The sequence below is a fragment of the Ovis aries genome, chromosome 12, assembly GCF_016772045.2.
Source record: "Ovis aries strain OAR_USU_Benz2616 breed Rambouillet chromosome 12, ARS-UI_Ramb_v3.0, whole genome shotgun sequence".
Lineage (NCBI taxonomy): Eukaryota > Metazoa > Chordata > Mammalia > Artiodactyla > Bovidae > Ovis > Ovis aries.
In genome coordinates this window covers 38,140,159-38,163,634 of record NC_056065.1, presented here as the reverse complement: position 1 = coordinate 38,163,634, position 23,476 = coordinate 38,140,159, and the positions used below count along the sequence as shown (strand labels likewise).

At 44.0% G+C, this 23,476-nt stretch overlaps 1 protein-coding gene, 1 long non-coding RNA gene and 1 other non-coding gene across 8 annotated transcripts in view; 1 reads left to right on the top strand and 2 right to left on the bottom strand.

Moving 5' to 3' along the window:
• Positions 1-12,173, top strand: part of LOC132657467 (uncharacterized) — a 60,104-nt gene extending 47,931 nt beyond the window's left edge. The window contains exon 2 of the long non-coding RNA XR_009595690.1: positions 11,877-12,173. This is a non-coding gene — a long non-coding RNA (uncharacterized LOC132657467). The remainder of the gene's footprint in view (positions 1-11,876) is intronic.
• Positions 1-20,155, bottom strand: part of FMO4 (flavin containing dimethylaniline monoxygenase 4) — a 55,453-nt gene extending 35,298 nt beyond the window's left edge. For 4 of the 6 annotated variants that reach the window (XM_042257220.2, XM_042257221.2, XM_012187270.5 and 1 more), the window contains exons 1-4: positions 19,875-20,155; positions 14,827-14,966; positions 9,459-9,647; positions 8,683-8,845 (exon numbers count right to left, since the gene is read on the bottom strand). In XM_042257220.2, coding sequence (XP_042113154.1) covers positions 8,683-8,845; positions 9,459-9,647; positions 14,827-14,958 — 484 coding nt within the window. In that variant the 5' untranslated portion in view covers positions 14,959-14,966; positions 19,875-20,155. Of the gene's footprint in view, positions 1-8,682; positions 8,846-9,458; positions 9,691-14,826; positions 14,967-19,874 lie in introns of all 6 variants that reach the window. The other 2 variants (XM_060396093.1, XM_042257219.2) reach the window with 1 other exon arrangement.
• A 1,830-nt stretch (positions 20,156-21,985) lies between these two features.
• On the bottom strand, positions 21,986-22,089 carry LOC114117381 (small nucleolar RNA U13). The gene has a single exon (XR_003591084.1). It is a non-coding gene; the product is annotated as a small nucleolar RNA U13 (small nucleolar RNA).
• Between the last annotated feature and the right edge of the window lie 1,387 nt (positions 22,090-23,476).

Sequence of the window (23,476 nt, the reverse complement as noted above, 5' to 3'; positions counted from 1 at the left end):
AGATCTTTGATGTTCACACAGAATCCCAGGATGTGTACGCCATCCTACACACATGGGGCTATTTGGAAGGAAAGAGGCATGTCTGCTGCAGAGAATAAACAGGTGAAAATGGCTTAAGCATGTTGAAGCAGTATAGCTTCCAAAAAACATGGCAGTGCCTCACTGTAGAGGTCACCAAGAGAAGAATGCAGAGGTAATAAAGGGAAACAACAAGATGAGTGCAAGTGCCCAAAGTGCGGACCCAGAACCAATAACCTGGCAACTATTCCCCCACATCCCCATTCCTCAAAGGCCAGATCCATCCAATTATTCCTCAGTCTGCACAAAGGAAGAATTAGACGCACCTGGAAATGGGGATTCACTACAGATCTAGGAGGCCATGGCTGGCTAGGTAATGAACACAGGCAATAGTTCTTTTCCCAGACTGCAGCTTCTCAAACCATCAGCGGGGCTCATCAAGGAACTCACTCCGGGTATATAATTGGTTCTCTGAGTTCATGGTCACTTCTGGCACGAGAAGTATAGTCAGTCAGATAGTTGAGACCTGCCCCATCTGCACAATGAACAACCCCAACACCAGACCCCTGAGAGGTCCCCAGATCAGGCCTGTTCAGACCCGAGGAACATGTCCTGGGGAAGACCGGGGGGCTGATTTCACTGTCATGGCGAGAGTACCCAGCAGTTTCAGCTATCTCTTGGTGCGAGTAGCCTCTTTTTCTGGGTGGATAGAAGCATTATTAGGGCTCCCCAGGTGGCACTAGTGGTAAAGAATCCGCCTGCCAATGCAGGAGGCAAGAGACGTGGGTTCAATTACTGGGTCAGGAAGGTCCCCTGGAGTAGGAAATGGCAACCTGCTCCAGTATTCTTATCTGGAAAATTCCATGGACAGAAGAGCCTGGCGGGCTTCAGTCCCTGGGCCTGCAAAGAGTCAGACATGACTGAGCAACTGAGCATACACACACAGAAGCATTATTAACAGAAATAATTCCTAGGTTTGGGCTCCCAGGGTCCTTGTGTCTCAAATGATGAAAGGGATAATGAGTGCCATGGGCAAATCCTGTGTTTAGCTTGGAGGCCTTAATTGTTGGAGAGAGTAGAAAGATCTAAACAGAGCTTGAAGTGGGCCTTAGCCAAGCTGTGTCAGGAAGCTCAAGAAAACTGGATTAGGTAGCTTCCAATTGCCCACTCCCTATGTGGTTAGCCCCAAGGGATAAGTTAGAGTTAAGTGCATTTGAACTCAAGTGTGGTAGACCCACCCAGTACCCGCCACCACCGCCCCCACCCCTGCCCCAGCCCCAAAGAAGGGAAACCTTAGCTTGAAATGGAACAACTCTAGCATGCCCTCCAGATAGGTAACCAGGTGATTACCCCACCCACCGACCTGGCTCTCTACCCATTCTGGTTAAGAGACTGGGTGCACCTAAAAACCTAGAAAACCAGCAGCCTGCAAGACCAGCTCAGTCCTAAGTGGAAGAGACCCCACTTGGTGATCCTAACACCCACACTCTGCCCTGAAGTTGCAGGGGACCATCCCGTGGGCACATCACCCTTGAGTGAAGAGGTTCCCGAGCCCCAATCTGTGGAAGGACACCCTGGGGCAACAGACGCCCCCCCCACCCCACCCCGCCCCCAGCCTACTCAATTGAACCTCTCTCTGAACTGAAGCTTCTCTTCCAGAAAACAACAAACTATGGCCAGGAAAACTGAGGCCACAGCAATGAGCCTCCACAGTGGGGGATGCTTGCCTACAGGCAAAAGACCTAGACACTTGCATTATTAGGAAAAATTTGCTCTTGCTAATACTTGGGCCATGTACGTTAAATTGTCTGGTGTCCTCTGTCTCCAAAAGGTTAGACAAATTGTCGCTCAGTGATACGAACAGTTAGGGTTGAGGCCTGGTGACCATCAACACATCTAAAGGCAGCTGGAAAGAAGCTCTGGTCCTTTACTCGGGGTTGTGAGGATGCCTGGAATTAACAGGAAGCAATCACAGAAGACAGACCTGAGCCCCTAATACCTCTCAAGGATGAGGAACAGGACAAAAGACAGAGGAGGGATGTGTGGTTGGTAGAGCCCATTCTAGGTGATAAAGTCTAATCTTGTTTTCTTCTCCTTTATGCCTAGTCTAGTGTCACTTGCTCACAGGATGCCACATGCAGAGGCCTCAAACCTGGCCCTTTAGACATGAGCTCCTAGCATGAAAAGGGTTTCCCCAGTGGCTCAGATGGTAAAGAATCTGCCTGCAATGTGGGAGACCCCTGGGTCTGGAAGATCTCCTGGAGGAGGGCATGGTACCCCACTCCAGTATTCTTGCCTGGAGAATCCCATGGCCAGAGGAGCCTGGTAGGCTACAGTCCAGGGGGTCACACAGAGTTGGACATGAGTGAGCGACTAACACACTCCTAAACTGTGCAGATTCCTCAGCGCCAGGGTGTATGCAGAAGCATGTGCACGTCACTGAATTCAAAATGTTGGCGGTGGTGGGCCTTGTGCAGAAGTGCTGCTGCGCCCTGCAGTCTGGAGCTGGAGCGTGAACATCACGCCTGTACCCGTCTGGGGAGAACTCCACTACAGAACTCTACAAAGCAGCCCCGCCCATGATCCATCCTTCCTGGAGAGCTATTCTCTACAGCCAGATCGCACTCCTTTCCATTCTGCAATCAAAGAGTAAAGCCTCCTGTGCTTCTGAACCGAATTTGGTCTCTAGGCTCCAAGCAACACCAGGCAGGAGGACCCTTCTTGGGGACCAGTTAGAAAGGGTCAGTGGTCACAGAGGCAGCAATGGAAATTATGAGAGGTGGCAAAGGGAACAAGAGCCATGGGGCCAGCGACCTTCAGACCCACTGATTGGTGAGATGACAAAGAATCAGAAAGGGGGGCTCTGCACTTTAGAGGACTCCTCAGCCTCTCACCCTAATACTTCAAGTACTTTTGCAATTTTCATGTAAAAAGATAAGACTGTCTCACCTTATCATTCTCTAGTCACTGATTCATTCATTTATTCAATTACATTTATTGAAGAGCTACTATATAAAACACAGTATTTTAATTGGGAGTCTTTGCCTGCTGAGGACCCCAAAGCTGAAAACAAAATGCAATAGTTGCCACCTTTCTAGGGCCCTGCTAAACCAGCTAGGCAGAATTTGCACAGGTGTATGCAGACCAGTTCTGTCATCCTTAGCCCCTTACTCACTTTCAAGGATTGAGTCGAAGTGGCCAGAGGTTGGAAACAGCAGACTTTCAGGAAAGGATTTAAAGTGCTGTTACATTTTCGGTCCCCTTGACATGAAGCCAGATTTGAGGGGCTTCCGGGAGACCCCTGTATGACCTTGACCCTTGGAATCTATGGAGCACAGAGACTGGTGTGTGGCCCATGCTTGACAGGTCGTGACAGCAATTGCCTGCAAGGGGTGGTGGAAAAACTTGCTGCACTGGTAACAAGTTTTTCTTTTAAATGCTGACAGTGTGGAATGCATGTTTCATGTGGACCAGATGAAAGTTATGTAGGAGAGAGCCTGTGTGATGGCAGTTTAAAGGGACTTTGCACATGGTAGCCATCTGGACTGACAGTGAGACCTTAACCTAGTTTGTATGGAGATGACCTGGGGAGAAGCTAGGATTGAAGGACTTGTAACTGGGCAGCCCCAGAGTGCTTGGTCTATTAACAGGGGCTGCACTGAGAGATCCTTAGTAGTGGGGCTGGCTAGTCTCTGGAGCAGAGCCTTGGAGAGAATCCCACAAAGCATGGATCTTAAACACCCCCGAAGGCTGAGAGAACTAGCACCTCATTGGTGCCAGTCAATAAAGAACTTTCCTGCCCCTGTACTTCTTCATATCCTTCCCCTGACTTCATTTCTGGAAGTGCCAGAGACTGGAGCAGGTGGGCAAAGGACTTGCAGGAGGAAGAGAGTCAGAGAGGAACAGAGAGGAACAGAGAGGAACAGTCACAGGAAGACAGTAGGCAAGCACACCATCTCTTTCCCACGGCCACAGTCAGCACAAAGCAGGCACTGGCTGAGGAAGGGGAGAAACCTCACCATTACAGGTAACTGCAAGTTTTTACTATTACACAACATAGAATATTTCAGTTATAAAAATGAGAAGTTGGGGGAATTCCCTGGAGGTCCAGTGGTTAGGACTCTGCTTTCACTACAGGGGGCATGGGTTTGATCCCTGTCCCTGGTTAAGGAACTAAGATTCTGCATGCTATGTGGCAAAGACAAAAAATAAAAAAAAATAAAAAAAAAAGATGACAGAGGACTTTTTATTATTTGAGAGTGAGGAGAAAATTGGTGGGAATAGCCTGCAATTGCAACCAAGGGCAGGAGAAGGACAAGCCCCACAGATGAGTCCTGCAGGCATGTTACAAGACAAAACACAATTGGTTAATAACTACCTTACATGACCTTTACTTTCAACATTGTACAACTCAAGGCACTGTTTCCTGTTTTAGGCTTAGGAGATGTGAGGATAAAAGGCAGTCTCTAAGCTCAAGGAGTTCATCCTTGGGCAAGAGATAGGTAAATAGACAATAGATAACTAGTATTTATTCAGCCCTTACTAGCAAGTCCCAGACACTCTGCTAAGGACTTTATATATGTTAATTAATTTAAACCTCACAACAACCCTACAAAGTGAACAATATTGTGGTTCAGTTTTACTAATGCTGAGAAAATGGCACAGAGAGGTTAAGCAACTTGCCCAAGGCCATACAGTAAGTAGCAGTGCCTGGAGAAGTCAGGTCATCTGCCCCTGGGGCTCAGCTGACAAGAATGCTTCTATACTGCTTCACAGAACAAGAGGTGTTACAATGGCTCCCATGGGGCATCAGCCTGGACTGAACCAGGGCAGGCATCCTGGAGGAGGTGAATTTTTTTTTCCCAAAGAATGCCATTAGAAAGATGATTAGGAATTTGAAAAGGGAAGCACTAGAGAGTTTCGAGAAGAGGGAAAAGCCTGTGCCTCAAACGCATTAGAGAGTGGGGCTTCAAGCCATTTACTGGGGTTTGGCTGGAGAGAAGCTTGCTGAAGGCTCGACCTTGGTTCATAGATTTTGTATGTATCTAACACAATGCTTTTCAAATAATAGATTCTCCATAACTGTCTACTTGAGTAGGGCACCCAAGAAAAAGTATAGAATGCATAGGTAATTCTAAATCAATGATTATGTCAATAATGCAATGCCCTTCCCTTCAAAGGAATCTATTTGGTAAATCAAAACAACTAATTCAGAAAAAGGGGTTCTGCTGAGAGGTATAAGGCTTGGTTTGCCTTGTCACCAAATATCTCTGGAGTACTTTGCTGCTGTGGTTTATTCATCTTATACTCATCACCCTAATGTTATGTGTTGGAAAATGCTTAGCAACTACCTTAGGAGAAGGAAGACCAGGCATTTGAAGTCCATGTACACCGCTGACAAAGTTCAATGACATTTGTTAATACTTGATTAAATATAACTAGGCATTTGTGATCATTAATCTGTAACTAATGATTACAACTGATGTGTTTAAAGAGTCACTCTTACACAACTTCTGAGTGTGAGAGAGAGAAGAATGATGAGAGGTTGACCTGCAGAGCTGGACTTTGTGCTCCCTGTCCTGTGATTCCTGTGTGGGCTCTGGGAGGGTCCAGCTCTCTGAGGTTATAACTGAGGCCAGGGTTATAACTTAACTAAGAGGGAGAAACACTTAATCTGGGGAATCACATGTTTCTTTCAAGCAGTTTTCAGATAGTGGATAATAACTTACCAAAAAGGATATGATTCATAACAGTAGTAGCTGTTGTTTACAGAGAGTTTATTGTAGGCTCTGTATTATACTGTTTTATTTTTAAATTTTGTTTTATAAAACTTTTTATTGGAGTATAGTTGCTTTACAATGTTGTTAGCTTCTACCTTACAGCAAAGTGAATCAGCTATGTCATGTCATGTGAAAGTCGCTCAGTTGCCCCATGAACTATAGCCTGCCAGGCTCCTCTGTCCGTGGAACTTCCCAGGCAAGAATACCAGAGTGGGTTGCCATGCCTTCCTCCGGCGATCTTCCTGACCCAGGGATAGAACCCATGTCTCTTATGTCTCCTGCATTGCAGGTGGGTTCTTTACCACTAGTGTCACCTGGGAAGCCCAAATCAACTATACACATACATATACCCCTCCTTTTTGGATTTCCTTCCCATTTAAGTCACGACAGAGCACAGAGTAAGAGGAGAGTTCCCTGAGCTATGCACTAGGTTCTCATTAGTTATCTATTTAATATATAGTATCAATAGTGTATATATGTCAATTTCAATCTCCCAGTTCATCCCACCCCCTTTTTCCCCCTTGGTATTTTAAAATATCTAAAACAAGAGCAACAACAGTAATAAAGCAAGCCAATGTTCTGGGAAACAATCATGTTTGTCATATAATGTTTTGAAGGAGCCAAAATTATTTATTAGATTTTAGGGTCTCATGGTTGTATTGGTCTAGCCCAGGTATGAAGAGGCCCTGTTGTATCGGTGTCAAATCATAGCATCTGTTTCTGCCTGCCATTCACCAACTATGTGCAATATTTTGGGTTATTTTTTCCTTTGGGGCTATATTTCATAGTATTTCACATTTAATCCTCATCAATATTCTGAAATGGGAATTTGTATTTCCACTTTGCTGAGGCTTAGGCAGGTTATGTTTATCCAAGATTATGCAAATGGCACCACGGTCTGGATCCAGAACTTTGTTCATAACCATCATGCTAAATGCTACTTATCCAGGGCCATTGTCTGCAGGGAACCATTGTTGTTATTGTTTGGTCGCTGAGTTGTGTCTGACTCAGCAAACCGGAACTTCCCAGAAACCTTACACCATATCCACTCACCAAGGTACCTCACTCTGGAAACATGGAGGAAATTGTGATTATCTGTCCTGCTGTTCCGTGTAACAGACTCTTCTAAAGTCTGGACATAAACCAAAACCCCTCTCAGGACAAGTCTCTAAAATCTGTATGTGTGAGTTTCTTCCTTCGCCAATATCTGGGTTTTAGGGCAAAATAGAGGGGGACCTCAGAAAAGGCAATGGCACCCCACTCCAGTACTCTTGCCTGGAAAATCCCATGGGTGGAGGAGCCTGGTGGGCTGCAGTCCATGGGGTCGCTAAGAGTCAGACACAACTGAGCAACTTCACTTTCACTTTTCACCTTCATGTATTGGAGAAGGCAATGGCACCCCACTCCAGTACTCTTGCCTGGAGAATCCCAGGGACAGGGGAGCCTGGTAGGCTGCCGTCTATGGGGTTGCACAGAGTCGGACACAACTGAAGCGACTTAGCAGCAGCAGCAGCAGCAGCAGAGGTGGACCTCAATATTTCTATTATGATAATTCCTCTCCTACTTCTCTGATTAAAGTTTTCCCCATAGAAACATTGTTATGAGTCAGCAGTTAGATATTCCTTTAGTACCAGGTGATTGTCTGTTTAGCCCCTAGATTAACAGCAAGCCTGAAGCTGGCCCACTATTTACAACATTGCTTCATTGCAAAATTATATATTGAAGTCTCCCTCGATCCCTAACACATTTAAAAAATAGAATATCTTGTTAATTTGAGATTATGTTCATCAGATTTATTTCATATTTTATTGGCTAAGGCTTGCAAACTTTGTTCTTTACATCTTCCTTTCTTAAAAGTTCTTTTCATTCCTCAGAGAAGTTTCAAAAATTCATACTCCACTGCCTTTAGGGCCACTTATAAGTAACAGAAGAAAAGTAGCTTTGCAACATTTTAGTAATCCTCATTTGACCTCAAACGATGGAGTTTTGCCAATTGTGAGTATATTAAAAAGAATGTGCTATTGAATCAAAAGCATTTACAAAGGGGAATTTCTAAAACTGCTTTGTGTGGATAGTTTAGGAGGTGGATGAATTCTTATTGTGATGATTTTTTTTTTAATTGTGATGATTTTTAAAAAAAATTAATTAATTTTATTTTTGGCCGTGCTGGATCTTAACTGCTGCAGGTGGGCTTTCTCTAGTTGCGGTGAGAGTGGCTACTATCTGGATGCAGTGCGCAGGCTTCTCATTGCAGTGGCTTCACTTGTTGTGGAACCTGGGCTCTAGATGCACGGGCTTCAGTAGTTGTGGCGTGTGGGCTTTTAGTTGCCCCGCAGCACATGGGATATTCCTGGAGCGGGGATCAAATCCATTCCCCTGCTTTGGCAGGCAGATTCCCAACCACTGGACCACTTGGGAAGTCTGAAATGACTACCTTGAAGGGTGACAATATTTCTTTATATGTATAATTTCTGGGCTAGTTCCTTAAAAAAATTCTGTCAAATTTCCTTATACTGTCACTTCCTTTAAGTTATTGAATTTCAGTTCACTTCTGATTCAAATGACCTGTAATTTAATGATAAAATTCAAAGCCTATCCTTTTTCATGACAGATCTGATGGTTTTGAGCCCTATGTGATCACTAAACTTTAATCAGACAGGCATGATAAAACTTAAATGATAACATCAGCATTTATATTTATAAGCACATAATAAACCCTGACACCTGTATAGTACTTCAGCCTTTCAAAGTTATTTGGTACATATTATTTCTGAGGGTGGACATAAAGTTGTCTAGAATCACAAGAAAATATTTCCAATTACAAATCAGCAACTTCTAGTAGAACCCGGAAGAGCAGGCATGGTTTCAAGTAGAAATGACTCACCAGGAAATGACTCCAGAGGTAAACGGGGATTCAGGAAATGTCCAGTGCAAACCATGACAGCATCAAAGACAGCTCTGTCCCGCCTCCCCTCTGTCTCTGTGACAACATCCCATTGACCAGTTTCGGAGAAGTCAGGACGCTTTGTTATGCTGCACACGGTGGTCTGAAAGCAAAAGACAGACACTTGTTTTCCGCCAGTCATCTTGGGACTTCATGCAATGACTGTATGGTAACCATGTTTGTTATTTCAAGTGGGTCAAGTGAGTCTCATGTTAGAAAGCCTTTCAATATTGGTTTATCTTCTCCCTAGAGAAGTTAAATAACTTGTGCAAAGTCTCAAAAGTGGTCATAAAGATTAGGACCCAAAACATCTGAATGACTTCACTGCAAGGAAGAAACATTCAGTTGTTATTTCTGGTGAGAAGAAGATGAGTTAAAATACTGAATGTAGGAAAATGAGTTTTGACCCATTATAAATTCTGTGGTTCAGACTTCTAGTTATTTCTTTCCAATGGGTTTCATGAACAAAATCCAGTTTTCCTTTCCTCTGAAAAAAATTCTAAATTTCATCCTGAATGAGACTTTGGATTTAGAAAAGGAACCAGGAAATTCAGTAGTTTAGTGACTTCAGTAAAACATGAACAGCAGGATTATTATCTGCCTTATTCGTAGAGAGAGAAAATTAGGAAGAAGTTTCCTTAGGCATCCCATTTCAATTATATTGGTGAATGGGCCAGCCCCTATTCGTTAACCTTCCATAACCCAAGCCATCTTACCTTAAATTGAATGTATTTCAGAAGGTCAAAGTGCTCAGCAAACTCTTTGAGGTAGTTCCAAAATTTTTCTTGGTTCATGAAATTAGGATAATCTTCTTGGAAAGGGAAGTCGCTGTAACATGACATTTCTTTGCAGACATTCGTCACTAGTGACTTGTAGACCCTAGTCATCCCATCTTTAGAAGTTTCCTGTGTAAAAGCACAGGTAACTTGATGGAGTGGGCTGAGGGGGCTAGGAGGAAGAGAACAGCGATCACCAGCAGCTAGCATTCCATATGTCATTCCAAAGAGTTTCTGGAAAATTTAGCGTTGGATCCCCTTGCTATAGATATAAAAAATCACTGGTGGGGTTGGAATTGTTAAATACAATATCTTCATCAAACTACAAAGAAGCTAACAACATTTAACAGGGCTCTGCAGGACTAACACTGTCTTTAAACAGATCCATGAACGTGGGCCCGCGGTCCATCTTGCTTATCTTCTCCTTCTTCCCTTGCCATGATTACTCCCTCCTCTCAGGTTCTGAGCCTCTTCTTGCCTTTGCTTAAGGAATGCCTCACAAAGTTTTCTAGTTATTGTATATGTATATATTCAACCACTCTCTCTTTATCACGTCTTTCCCATCCACACTTAAAATACTGAAGACTCAAATTTTCAAAACAAGCCCCCCCCGCCCCTCAACTTATATTGAAGGAGGAAACAGAACAGGCTCCATCTCGAAGGCAGGACTCCATCTTGGGGCAGACTGTGGACTTGAGCTATATGCCCAGTATCTATGGAAACGACATACCAACTGGAAAACCAGATCCCTGGATGGAAGACTCCCAGGGCTCATACCTAGACTCTCCATGCTTAAAAGAATACCCTAATTATCTGTATAACTGAATAGAATCATACATTCTATTATGCTTACTGGCCTATGACCACAGGCCTATTGATAATTGTCCACTGTTAACTGCCTAGGCTTAAGGCTTATGAATCACAGGTTAACTTTGATTGTATCTTTCTTTTCCTTTGTTCAGACTAGTTTCAGGGAATTTGGGGAGGTGGGTTTGGGCACGGACACTTAGGGTATATAAGGTTTTCACAAAAACTGGTCGCAGTCCTTGGCTAAGAGGAGACTCTGCCTTGGGCCTGCCAGTGTGATAAACTGCACTCCACTATTGCATTGTCCTTCTGAGTGAGTTTGTTTCCCGGAATGTGTGGCTACAACAATAGCCTCTTACACCCATGTCTCTCTCTGTCTCATCTCAATTTTCATGAAGGGGTCATCACACACTGACTCTGTTTTCTCCTGGACTCCTCAACTTCTTATCTTGGTCTTTGCCATCCAAAACCAAAACAAAACAACCTGTATTAAGGACACCAATGAACTTGTTCAAAGCTAATCTCTTATTTCTTCTTCAAGTCTCTTTCTTTGCTATCACATTCTCTAAGAAGCCTTCCATAACTCTATAGATCTTCACAAGGCAGCTATCGTACTTGCTGCCCCAACCTAGTACCCTGAACTTTGAGCACAGAATTGATTACACTGCATTGCAACGATCTGTTTACAGTTTCTGTTGCCCATTAGATTCTAAGGAGGGTTGGGGCCCTGTCTCTCTTGTTCCCTGTGTGTCCTGGGAGAGGGACATCACAAATACTTGAATGAATGAAAATGAATATTACCATTGCATTTTTGAAAGAAAAATGTGTATGACTGAAAGAAATTACATCAAAATTTAAATAGTGCTAATTTATTTAGTGCTCATGAGTATTGATATTATATTTAATTTATATATATATTTTTTCTTTTTTTTTTGGCCCTGCCTCATGGCATATGGGATCTTAGTTTCCCAACCTGGGAATGAACCCATGCCCCTTGCAGTGGAGGTGTGAAGTCTGAATCATTGGACTGGCAGGGAAGTCCTGTATTTTTTCTTTTGTTTAACTCAATATTATTTTTTATTTCTAAATTTATTTTTTATTGGAGTATATTTGCTTTACAATGTTGGGTCAGTTTCTGCTGTATAGCAAACTGGATCAGTCATATATACACATACACCCACTCTTCTCTGGATTTCCTTCCCGTTTAGGTCACTACAGAACATTGAGTGGAGTTCTCTGTGCTATACAGTAGCAATATTATTTTCTAAAATTAGTTTATATCATTTTATAATAGGAGAAGGAAACCAAGCCAACCACAGTGTTAGGGGAAGCACACTGATTGAAACTGCCCACCCTGGCCAGGCACCATAGTAACCATTTGCATGAGTTGTTTTCTGACAGGAGATCCTGATAAGGAATACGGAACTAATAAGCCACCACCAACCGGAAGAGTTGCCTAGTTGCTGAGTCTTGTCAGGCTTGGATGCCACCATTCTCAAAACAATGTCTGCTGGAAGCTAGTAACTGCAACCTTGCTTTTTATAAAACTAGGCAACCGGCTACCTGGCTACAAGTCTCCCTGAAGTCTTTCTCCCGAAAGGAGACACTGCGTGTCCGTCCACTTCCCAGGATTCCTCTCGTTAGCATCCATCTTGGCTGAGCGATGCGTGCGCCACCAGGAAAGACTCTGAATTACAGTGATTGGCCAAAGACCACCCGGAAACTAATCCCATCACCATAAAACCTGAGACTGCGAGCCACGTGGCAGAGCTGTTCTCCTGGGTTCTCTTACCCTACAGCTCTCCACCCGGGTGCCCTTTCCCAATAAAATCTCTTGCTTTGTCAGCAGATGTGTCTCCTTGGATAATTCATTTCCAAGTGTTAGACAAGAGCCCAGTTTCGGACCCTGGAAGGGGTCGCCCTTCCTGCAACAATAGGGTAAAATAGCAGAAAAGTACACAAACCAAACCGAATATTTTCTTCCATACTGACATTTGGTGGCTTGATGAGGCCCACAGTACACAAGAAAAAAAAATACTAAATTTTTTTTCCTAATGGCAAGCCACTCCAGTACTCTTGCCTAAAAAAATCCCATGGACGGAGGAGCCTGGTAGGCTGCAGCCCGTGGGGTTGCTACGAGTCAAACACGACTGAGCAACTTCACTTTCACTTTTCACTTTCACACACTGGAGAAGGAAATAGCAACCCACTTCAGTGTTCTTGCCTGGAGAATCCCAGGGATGGGGAATCCTGGTGGTCTGCCGTCTATGGGGTCGTAAGAGTCGGACATGACTGAAGCGACTTAGCAGCAGCAGCAGTATACTGTGGGTTTCCCTGGTGGCTCAGAAAATTCTTTCCCTGGTGGTAAAGAATCTGCCTGCAATGCGGGAGACCTGAGTTCGATCCCTGGGTTGGAAAGATCCCCTGGAGGAGGGCATGGCAATCCACTCCAGTAATCTTGACTGGAGAATCCCCATGGACAGAGGAGCCTGGCGTGCTACAGTCGACAGTGTCACAAAGAGCCGGACATGACTGAGCGACTAAGCACAGCACAGTACACTATAATCCTAGAGTTGTGATCATTTACATACATTTGCTTATTCTGTTTTCTTCACCATCCATCCAAGAATGGCAAATGCCACTTCCTCCATGCAGGCTTCCCTCATTCGTACCAGTGTAAAGTACCTCCCCAGCCCTGAGCTCCTGCCAAATGCTGCTCTTCTCTTCCCCTGAAGCACTTACTACTTGGGCCTCCATCTTTTGACAACTTTTACCCTACCAGAGGCAGATCCCTTTATTCCCACTGAAGACCCTGATATTCCCAGTAACCAGGACCAATTCTGGCCAGAGGCATGTGTGAGAGGGTAGCAGGTAGGAAGGGTAGGGGTCTCCAAATGGGGGAAATAGGCTGCAAATGTCAAACGTCTTTTCTCTCTCTCTTAAGTGGCAGGAGGAAACAAACTGCGCAAGTCAGATTTTTTTTCCTTTCTCTATACAAAATAGAAAGATTTCCTTTAAAATTCTGTGTTGCCATGACGACAGCTGTTTCCACCTGAACTTAACTTTTTTCAAACCTTGAGCTAACCAATGTGTTTTTCTTATGGAAATATTTTTCTTAAGTTATGTTAATGAACTATATTTACCCTAGACTCTCTTTCTTCAAGTAGGTTTGCCTAAGTAAGGCTCAGAACCAGTATGTTTTATTGATGTAAATATTCTCTTAAGCTATGTTAATGAAACTATGTATTTGCTTAGAATTTGCTATATATGTGCTTGCCTTTCTTCAAGATTCATGCCAAGCATTTTATGGCCTGGGACAACTCACCTTGTGCCAGTGTTATCTCAAAATGCATGTTGTGGGTAAGGGGCCTGGTGCCAGTCTCTGAGTTTTGAGACATTTCCTTTCTCTAACTAGCAACCTGCTACTAGCTATATAACTTCCTGCTAAAGACTAGCAGGGGGCACTCTTTCTTCCCCCTTCTGCTGTCTATGTCAGAAGCTTTTTCTCTCTCTTTTATACTTTAATAAAACTTTATCACACAAAAGCTCTGAGCAATCAAGCCTCATTGCTGGCCCCGGATGAATTCCTCTCCGCTGAAGGCCAAGAATCTCAGTGTCTTTCATGACTCAGCAACAACCTTTCCTGTGTCATTTAGCCATTTCCAGCCCTACTTCCTGATGCTCAAGTCATCTAATGGCTGACCGAACCTTGAGCATACACCCTGGGCTGCACATTCCACTCTTAAGAAGAGAAACAGTGCCTGGGTTCTTCTTCTGATAATGTAAAAACTGCCCCCTAGACCTAACAAGATCTAGATTCTTGCCTTTCCCTTGGCAATTCTCTTCCAAAAGACATGAACAACGCCCTGGGGCTGGGGCTCCACCCCCTGACGCCAACTTCTGTCCTTCTTAAGGTGCCATCTGCTTCACATTCACCAATGAGATTCAGCTTACCCAATGTGGTACTCCGCTACTTTGTCTTAGGATGTTCATGGTCCAGAAATCATCGTAACGTTCAATCCTATGTTTGTGTATCAGACTTAACTCTTGCTTCCTCTTTCCTCCAAATTCTCTTGCCCCTACCCCGCCGATTCTCCAAGTTCATCACCAATCAGACTGCATCCTGCGTGGGGTCAGCACAGCTCCATACACAAAGCTGTGATGCTGCGATGAGCGGCCCCCTTAACGATCACCATGCATGTGTGTTCAGTCATGTCCGTCGCTTTTGAGACCCCATGGACTACAGCCCACCAGGCTCCTCTGTCCATGGGATTTCCCAGGCAGAATACTGGCATGGATTGCCATTTCCTTCTCTGGGGGATCTTCCCTGACCCAGGGATCGAACCCTCATCTCTCTCTTTGGCAAGCGGATTCTTTACCACTGAGCAACCTGGGAAGCTCTTAATGATCACCAAATAGACTACAGCCACCATGCCTGGGCAGGGACAAAGCAAATGGCCAGATCATGGTTGGTGGAGGGGGGAGGGTATGAACTACGCACAGTAAACTTCCATAGTCCGCCGATGTCATTACTTCTTTCAAAGCAGACGGGCTCCAGGTGTTCATCTAAGCAGCATTTGATGGAGGACAGGCCACTCACTCCAGCTCCGATCACCGCAACTCGCTTGGCCATGGTGTGTTCTGAATGATACAGATTAAGCAGAGCTTCTTCATATGACAAGGCTAGAAGGGAGCCCTCGTCACAGAATTCAACTTTCACAATGGTATAGATACCCTCCTTTTGTCTCTGAGCTGAGGCAGAATCATATTTTGGCTAAATATGAGGGCTCTGAAATCAGACTGTTTCAGTTTGGATGCTGGCTTCATTTATTTACAGGATGATCTTGGGCTAATTGTTTATCCTTTCTGTGCCTCAGTTTTCTCATCAGTACAATGAGAGTGGAAATAATAATGCCTATCTAAAATAGGCATTGTCCGGAAATTAAATGACCGAGATACGTTGGAAAGGTTGTAGAAGTGTGTCTGCTACACAGTAAGTACTCAGTTAAATTTTGCTCTTATTCTTAGCTAGTTAAGCCAAGACCTAGCACCAAATATTTAGTCAGCTTTCGTTTACCACTTCCCTAATGACTCCTTCCTTTCCTCTCTTCTTTCTGGAAAAGGCAGCTCACCCAGATAAAATTTATCAACATTTGGGAACACATAGGTAGACACACCTGTTGCTTCCTTTGGACTCAGGAGTAAATGGTCTTGATCCCCTTAAGATTTTATATTCCCTCAGTGTTAAAAACACTGCTATCACCTAACCCTCCCAAGATCCTAGAAACTGCAACCAGCAAAAATGTTCATTCTTATTCAAAGCATCTAAAGTCCTAAAGAGTAGCTAGTCATGGGTCATGCCCTGCCAGCAAAAAAGATACTACATGAATTGAGGGGAAGTTCTTAACTTTGAACAAAGAAAGCTTGACTGACTGTAATACAGAACTGGGAGGGTGACTTTTTGAATGCAAACCAACCAATCCAGAGCCCATTTCCCCCCTTTACTGACACTCACTCTTCTTGTGCCTGAGGATTCTGATTTGGCTAGAGAGAAACTGCAAAGCCCTGAGGACAAACCCCCCACCACAAACCCAACCAGAAAGCATGGCAGCAAACCTGAGCTCAAATTAGGGAAGAGGCTCAGTAGCAGGAATCACGGGACACTTCAGACTCTCATCCTAGTGAGATGTGCACATCCAGACTCATACTCAGAGACCTAGAGTCTCTCTCGACTCAGCCTCTTACTAGCAGACTGGCCTTAAGTCATGTTCAAAGACTCAGCAGTTACACCTGAGTCCACCTGACACTTCAAAGCCCTCCATGTGACATAAACCTGATTCGCTGGAATTAACTTAGTGTTAACCCAGCTGATCAAAGAAAAATGTATGTTGATATCGCATATGCCCAAAACTACAATTTTAAAAACCTGCTATAAATTGTCATGACACCATGCTTCCTCCAATCTTTCCTGACAAGGATAACATCCCCATTTCCATGTGATCTCATCTTGGTCTCTAGAATCTGCTATATGGATTTCCATGGAGGGCTTTGAAGTGTCAGGTGGACTCAGGTGTAACTGCTGAGTCTTTGAACATGACTTAAGGCCAGTCTGCTAGTAAGAGGCTGAGTCGAGAGAGACTCTAGGTATCTGAGTATGAGTCTGGATGTGCACATCTCACTGGGATGAGAGTCTGAAGGGTCCCATGATTCCTGCTACTGAGCCTCTTCTCTAATTTGAGCTCAGGTTTGCTGCCATGCTTTCTGGTTGGGTTTGTGGTGGGGGGGTTTGTCCTCAGGGATTTGTAGTTTCTCTCTAGCCAAATCAGAATCCTCAGGCACAAGAAGAGTGAGTGTCAGTAAAGGAGGTGATTGGGGGCAATGGGCTCTGGATTGGTTGGTTTGCATTCAAAAAGTCACCCTCCCAGGAGGGCTGTTTGCTACCTCAAGGAACTGTCTAAGCCTGGGAGCAGCAGTCCCATCGGCATCAGCAAGGCCTTAACTGTCAAAGCATCAAAATTTAGAAAATAAAGAGGTATGGTTAATACAAGTGAGAAAGGGGAAAGCTCTGGGAAAAAAATAAAAAATAACCCCTCGGCACAAAGACAAAGGGAGTTAATGACTTTACAGAAGGCAGAAGAAGACTTCTGAGCCCTTGGACTCCTCAGACTTACCTGGTTCCAGAGGAGGACACAGGGATTTGCAGCATCAGAGGGCTTTTCCAGGCTTGCCTGTTTCAAAATCTTACTTGCCATCCCGCCCTTTGTAAGGTTGAGAACTTCTTGCCTGGCTTCATTATTTACAGCAAAATTAACACTCTTCCCCCTCGAGACTTTTGGTTTATTTAGGAGTCTCTTTTTGATTTTGAAAGAGTTGAGTAGTCTGCAGTAAGAATGGACTCTGGAGGCAGCAGAACTGGGTTTGAACTCTGTCTCTGCAACTGACGAGCCATGTGCCCCACAAACAACCCACTTACACACTTTAAGATTTACTGTTTGCAAATAAGACACAAAGTCACACGGAAGGATTGTTTGAGTCTGAAACTGTGATGATAATTACACAAAACTGTCTGGCACCAAATATTTACTTAGGATTCATTTCCCACTTCCCTAACTCTTCCCTCCTTTCTTCTCTTCTTTCTGGAGAAGATATCTCACACAGATAAAATTTATCAACAAGTTTGGAAACACATAGGCAAACACACCTATGGCTTCCTTTGGACTGGGGAGTAAAAGGTCTAGATAGCTTTTAATCAGAAATAAATGGCCTCCACCGATAACACATACATTTCTAGGGCAAGAGGGAGAAGTCTGGAATTGGCAGATCTCGCTGTGCTGTGCTTTTGCAATAATAAGATGAAAGAAATAGTTGTTAAGTGATCTGGTTAAAATGCAAAATGTGCTGCAGTGAAGAGACTGCAAATTAATTCATTCCACACGTGCACTCTGTGTAACTCTAAGGGCAGATACCAAGTTTGGGGGCCCCCAGAATGATTAAGAATCAGTGACTAACAGTAATAAATACAGACCCAGCGACTGTCCACAAGAAGATGCTGCTATATAGACAGGGGCTGACACACATGATATCAGGCAATATTGTTATGGTAATGAGGTAACTTGTGGAAGGGCCCTGGATCTTTAAGGATGGGGTCTCAGAGGTTAAAGCGTCTGCCTGCAGTGTGGGAGACCTGGGTTCGATCCCTGGGTTGGGAGGATCCCCTGGAGAAGGAAATGGCAACCCACTCCAGTATTCTTGCCTGGAGAATCCCATGGACGGAGGAGCCTGGTAGACTACAGTCCACGGGGTCATGAAGAGTCGGACACGATTGAGCAACTTCACTTTCACTTTTGCTTTCACTGATCACCAGGGGAGCTAACCCTGTGATTAGAGGCCTGGAAACTTCAGTCCTCACCTCTCACCCCCACTTCTGGGGAGGGGGAAACAGGCTGGAGATTGGACCAAATCACCAGTAATTGAATCAATCACTCCTATGTAATGACACCCCATAAACCCCGTTTATTATAAAAGGATATAACTCAGGAAGAGCTCAGTGCAGATGGCGACTGCAGCCACAAAATTAAAAGATGCTTGCTTCTTGGAAGAAAAGCTATAATAAACCTATAATAGCAGCATGCTCTGGGTACAAATGCATGCAGACACTCTTGGGCTGCTTATCTATGCCTGGAGACCTAGCTAGAGACACGTACTAGGCTGTGTTTTTCCTGAGCAAAAACACCCAAGTGCCAAATAATTGATGCCCCAAATAGATGTAAACTGAAAGGCAGGGGAAAATACTGCAGGTTTGACGGGCCGGGAGGACACAGTACTGCTAAGCTCTTTGTAAACTATAAGAGTGTGCTATAATCGTAAGGTCCATTGTAGGTCAAAGGTTGCTGATATTTATTTCCTTAACAGAAGAAGCCCTAATCGACTGAGGTGGACTTTTGAACAACAGGAAAACCCTATCCCATACCTGACACACCATAAAATGTAGCAGTCATTTTTGAGAGATGGAGAGACTTGGATGATTAGCAAATCATACAGCTAATTATGATTTATATAAATACAGAGGAAGAGGGGAACAATAGTACAGAAGGTGGCAAACACTAACAGCTGGCGAATATGGACAAAATGTTCTCTGAACCTGGGTCCTTTGATGCATTTGTGAAACGTCTGTGTATAAATTTGAAATTATTCAGATTTAAAACTTACAAAGAAGCAAAGGCAGGGGTTAGGGTTGGATTCTGCTTAGGGCTAGAATCTAAACTCAGGGTGAAAATAAACTCAACTTTGTGAAGGGAGCAATTGAACCAAAGTTGGGTTTTTTGCTTTCTTTAGAATCATTCTTTGCAAAAGACTGACTTAAATGTGTTCTTCAGATGTTATTCATAACAATTATTGACCATTGAGCTTCCCTTATAGCTCAGTTGGTAAAGAATCTGCCTGCAATGCAGGAGACCTGGATTTGATTCCTGGGTTAGGAAGATCCCTTGGAGAAGGAAATGGCAACCCACTCCAGTATTCTTGCCTGGAGAGTTCTGTGGACAGAGGAGCCTGCTGGGCTGCTGTCCATGGGGTCGCAGAGTCGGGCACGACTGAAGCGACTTAGCATGCATAGCATAGCATGGACTTAGATCTGTTTATATTTCTTATTATATCACTCTACCAGTGTTCTTCCTTTGGTACCGTCTTTCCGAACGTGACACTTGTGGAATATTTTGTGTTTCTCAGTGACAGGCAATTCCATCTCATCCAAAAGATGAAATCAGAAAGGAGCCTGGAACCACAGACAGTCCCACAATTCTGTTATTCTCACCACATCTTCCTTCCGGGTGGCTTCTCCCTACAGCATAACTTTGTTTCCTTAAGAAGTTCCTTTGCTTCCTGGTTTTCTCCCTAATTCTGCTGCCTTAACCCTAATCAAGAGACTCTCCAAAGAGAGGATCACACTTAGCTCTAAGGAGTGCACTCACCAAGGGGAATATTTACCCTCTGTGAAAGCAGCTTCTGGAAACATTTCCCCATTAAAAGAAAAAAATCCAGGACACTTACCTTGTTGGCACAGAGAGGTACTTTTACAAATTATTTCTCAAAGCCAATAGCCAAAGACAGTGTTTGTCTTAAAAAAAAAAAAATTCCAAACGCAAACTGTTTGCTCTAAAAGAAAATAAAAAAAATAAAGGAATGCTGACTTTACTCAAAGTGCTCTCGGTTTAAAACAAAACCTGCCGTTTTTCCTGTCATGCTGATGACAGGAAATATACTCGCTGAGGGAAAAAAAAGTTGTGTAGGGCACCAGTTGAAACTTCCGTGATCTCGACGGAGAGCTCAATGACGAATTAGAATACAGCTATCGGATTGGAAAGCCACAAGCCACTTCGGCTCCTTTCGCCCACCCTCCTAAACGTCACAGTTCCGACGGAGCTCTAAACTTAAAGGGGAGCACGTGGTAAGCGACTGCTCTTCTCGCGGTAGCCTTTAGAGGGCGCCAAATCACCCCAAACCACAATCCCCAGTGAATTGGGCGTTCTGCTTACCTAAATTGTGACTCTTGAGAATTAGTCTCTTGAACTATTATAGGAACTGTGCATAGGAGAAGGCAATGGCACCCCACTCCAGTACTCTTGCCTGGAAAATCCCATGGATGGAGGAGCCTGGTAGGCTGTAGTCCATGGGATCGCGAAGAGTCAGACACGACTGAGAGACTTGACTTTCACTTTTCACTTTCATGCATTGGAGAAGGCAATGGCAAGCCACTCCAGTGTTGTTGCCTGGAGAATCCCAGGGACGGGGGAGCCTGGTGGGCTGCAGTCTATGGGGTTGCACAGAGTCGGACACGACTGAACCGACTTAGCAGCAGCAGCTGCAGTGCATAGGAGAAGGCCAATTAGGTGACTACTGTGTCATCAAGTTCTCCCAACTAGGGTTAGTTCCCTAACGCCAAAAGTGTGATTTCAAAATTCAGAATTTATAAGGAATTTAAGCGGCTTCATCTTTTCAGAAAAGGTCAGCAGAGGGAGCTGGTAAACCATGTTTGAAAAAGCTTAAAATTGGTTTTAGATGTTAGCCTAGGGCACAAGAAGAGAAATAATTACATAAGCACAGGCAATAATAGAATAATAGAATACAGCCATGAAATTAAAAGACGCTTACTCCTTGGAAGGAAAGTTATGACCAACCTAGGTAGCATATTCAAAAGCAGAGACATTACTTTGCCAACTAAGTTCTGTCTAGTCAAGGCTATGGTTTTTCCAGTAGTTGTGTATGGATGTGAGAGCTGGACTGTGAAGAAAGCTGAGCGCCAAAGAATTGATGCTTTTGAACTATGGTGTTGGAGAAGACTCTTGAGAGTCCCTTGGACTGCAAGGAGATCCAACCAGTCCATTCTAAAGGAGATTGGTCCTGGGATTTCTTTGGAAGGAATGATGCTAAAGCTGAAACTCCAGTACTTCGGCCACCTCATGCGAAGAGTTGACTCATTGGAAAAGACTCTGATGCTGGGAGGGATTGAGGGCAGGAGGAGAAGGGGGTGACAGAGGATGAGATGGCTGGATGGCATCACTTACTCGATGGACATGAGTTTGAGTGAACTCTGGGAGTTGGTGATGGACAGGGAGGCCTGGTGTGCTGCAATTCATGGGGCCTCAAAGAGTCGGACATGACTGAGCGACTGAACTGAACTAAACTGAACTGAACTGAACTGAAATGGTGTTATTTGAGAGCGTAAGTCCCAAATTGCAAGGCTTGAGTGAAAGAGGAGAGTGAAAAAGTTGGCTTAAAGCTCAACATTCAGAAAATTAAGATCATGGCATCTGGTCCCATCACTTCATGAGAATTAGATGGGGAAACAGTGGAAACAGTGTCAGACTTTATTTTTTTGGGCTTCAAAATCATTGCAGATGGTGATTGAAGCCTTGAAATGAAAAGACACTTACTCTTTGGAAGGAAAATTATGACCAACCTAGACAGCATATTCAAAAGCAGAGACATTACTTTGCCAACAAAGGTCTGTCTAGTCAAGGCTATGGTTTTTCCAGTGGTCATGTATGGATGTGAGTGTTGAACTGAGGATGAGATGGCTGGATGGCATCACTGACTCGATGGACGTGAGTTTGGGTAGACTCTGGGAGTTGGTAATGGACAGGGAGGCCTGGCGTGCTGAGGTTCATGGGGTGGCAAAGAGTCGGACACGACTGAGCAACTGAACTGAACATGTCATGCAACAGTGTGAACACCCAATCATCCTGCTTATGAACTTCAAAAGGATCATAGCTTCTTAATTGTATAGCCTGGAATCTATACCTCCTGGGTCCCAAGCTCCTCTTATTTAAACTGAGCACATTGGCTCCATTGCTTTCAAGCTATACTTTATCCTAATCTGACCTGACTTGAGTAGCATCTGCAGGGCAGGTCCAGGACCATTTCAAGTACATGAATTTGTTGTAAAGTGAGTATTGCTGTCATTACAGGTCATAAGTAGACTGCGATTCCTCCACTGGGCCCCTGTAAAACTCTTTTCTTTCCTTTCGTGCAGGCTATGTGTTGTCTCATCCACTTCTGCTGAGGTTTGTGGGGCCTCAAAGAGTCGGACGTGACTGAGCGACTGAACTGAACTGAGATTCCTTTTACTAGAAACTACAACCTCAAATTTTTATATAAAATCTTTGGTTGGCAACAAATTAATTTTTATTTTGAAAAATGTTAAGCCCAGAGGAAAGTTGAAAAAACAATCTGATTAATGTGCATCAACATATCCCTCACCCATTTCACCAACTAGCAACCTCTTGGCACATTGGCATTTTCTTCATCTCTCTTCCTCTTTCTCCGCACACATGTACCCAGAGACACAGACACATATACACCTAAATACACAGATCTGAATGTAGTCTTCAAACATCAGGATGCCATCAGAATATTTCAGCATATATTTCACAAAAGTAAGGGCATTTCCCCACAGAATCGTTATCATTACTACATCCAAGTCAATATAATTTCAGTATCATCCAACATACAGTTAACTTTCAAATTTCTCCAGTTGTCCCCAAAAATGTTCTCATCCACTGGTGTACTGAAGCTGGTCTGCACAAAGGGAATATGTATGTCTTCCAAGTTCAGTGATAGCTTGGCATTACGCATAATAGTGCTTGACACAGTAGCTTGACATTGTTCATGGTGGGGATGTTTACATCATGGAAACTGGCAAACACTACAAATTTGGGATGTCCCCCACCCCAGCCATTTGTTAAATATTTACCCTCTCATTTTTGGCAAATGGCTTTCTTGGGGCCTAACTGATATACAAAAAAAACCCTGTATATATTTAATGTATATAATTTGATGAATTTGGACATATGCCTGCATCTGTGAAACCATCACCGCTCAAGGTAATAAACACATTCATCACCTCCAGAAGTTTCCTTATGGACCTTTGTTTTGCTGCTGTGCTGTGTGCAGTTGCAAAGTAGTGTTCAACTCTTTGTAACTCCATGGACTGTCGCCTACCAGGCTTCTCTATCTATAGGATTTTCCAGACAAGAATACTGAAGTGGGTTGTCATTTCCTCCTACAGGGGATCTTCCCAACCCAGGGATTGAAACCAAGTCTCCTGCACTGGCAAGCAGATTCTTTACTACTGAGCCACCTGGGAAGCCATA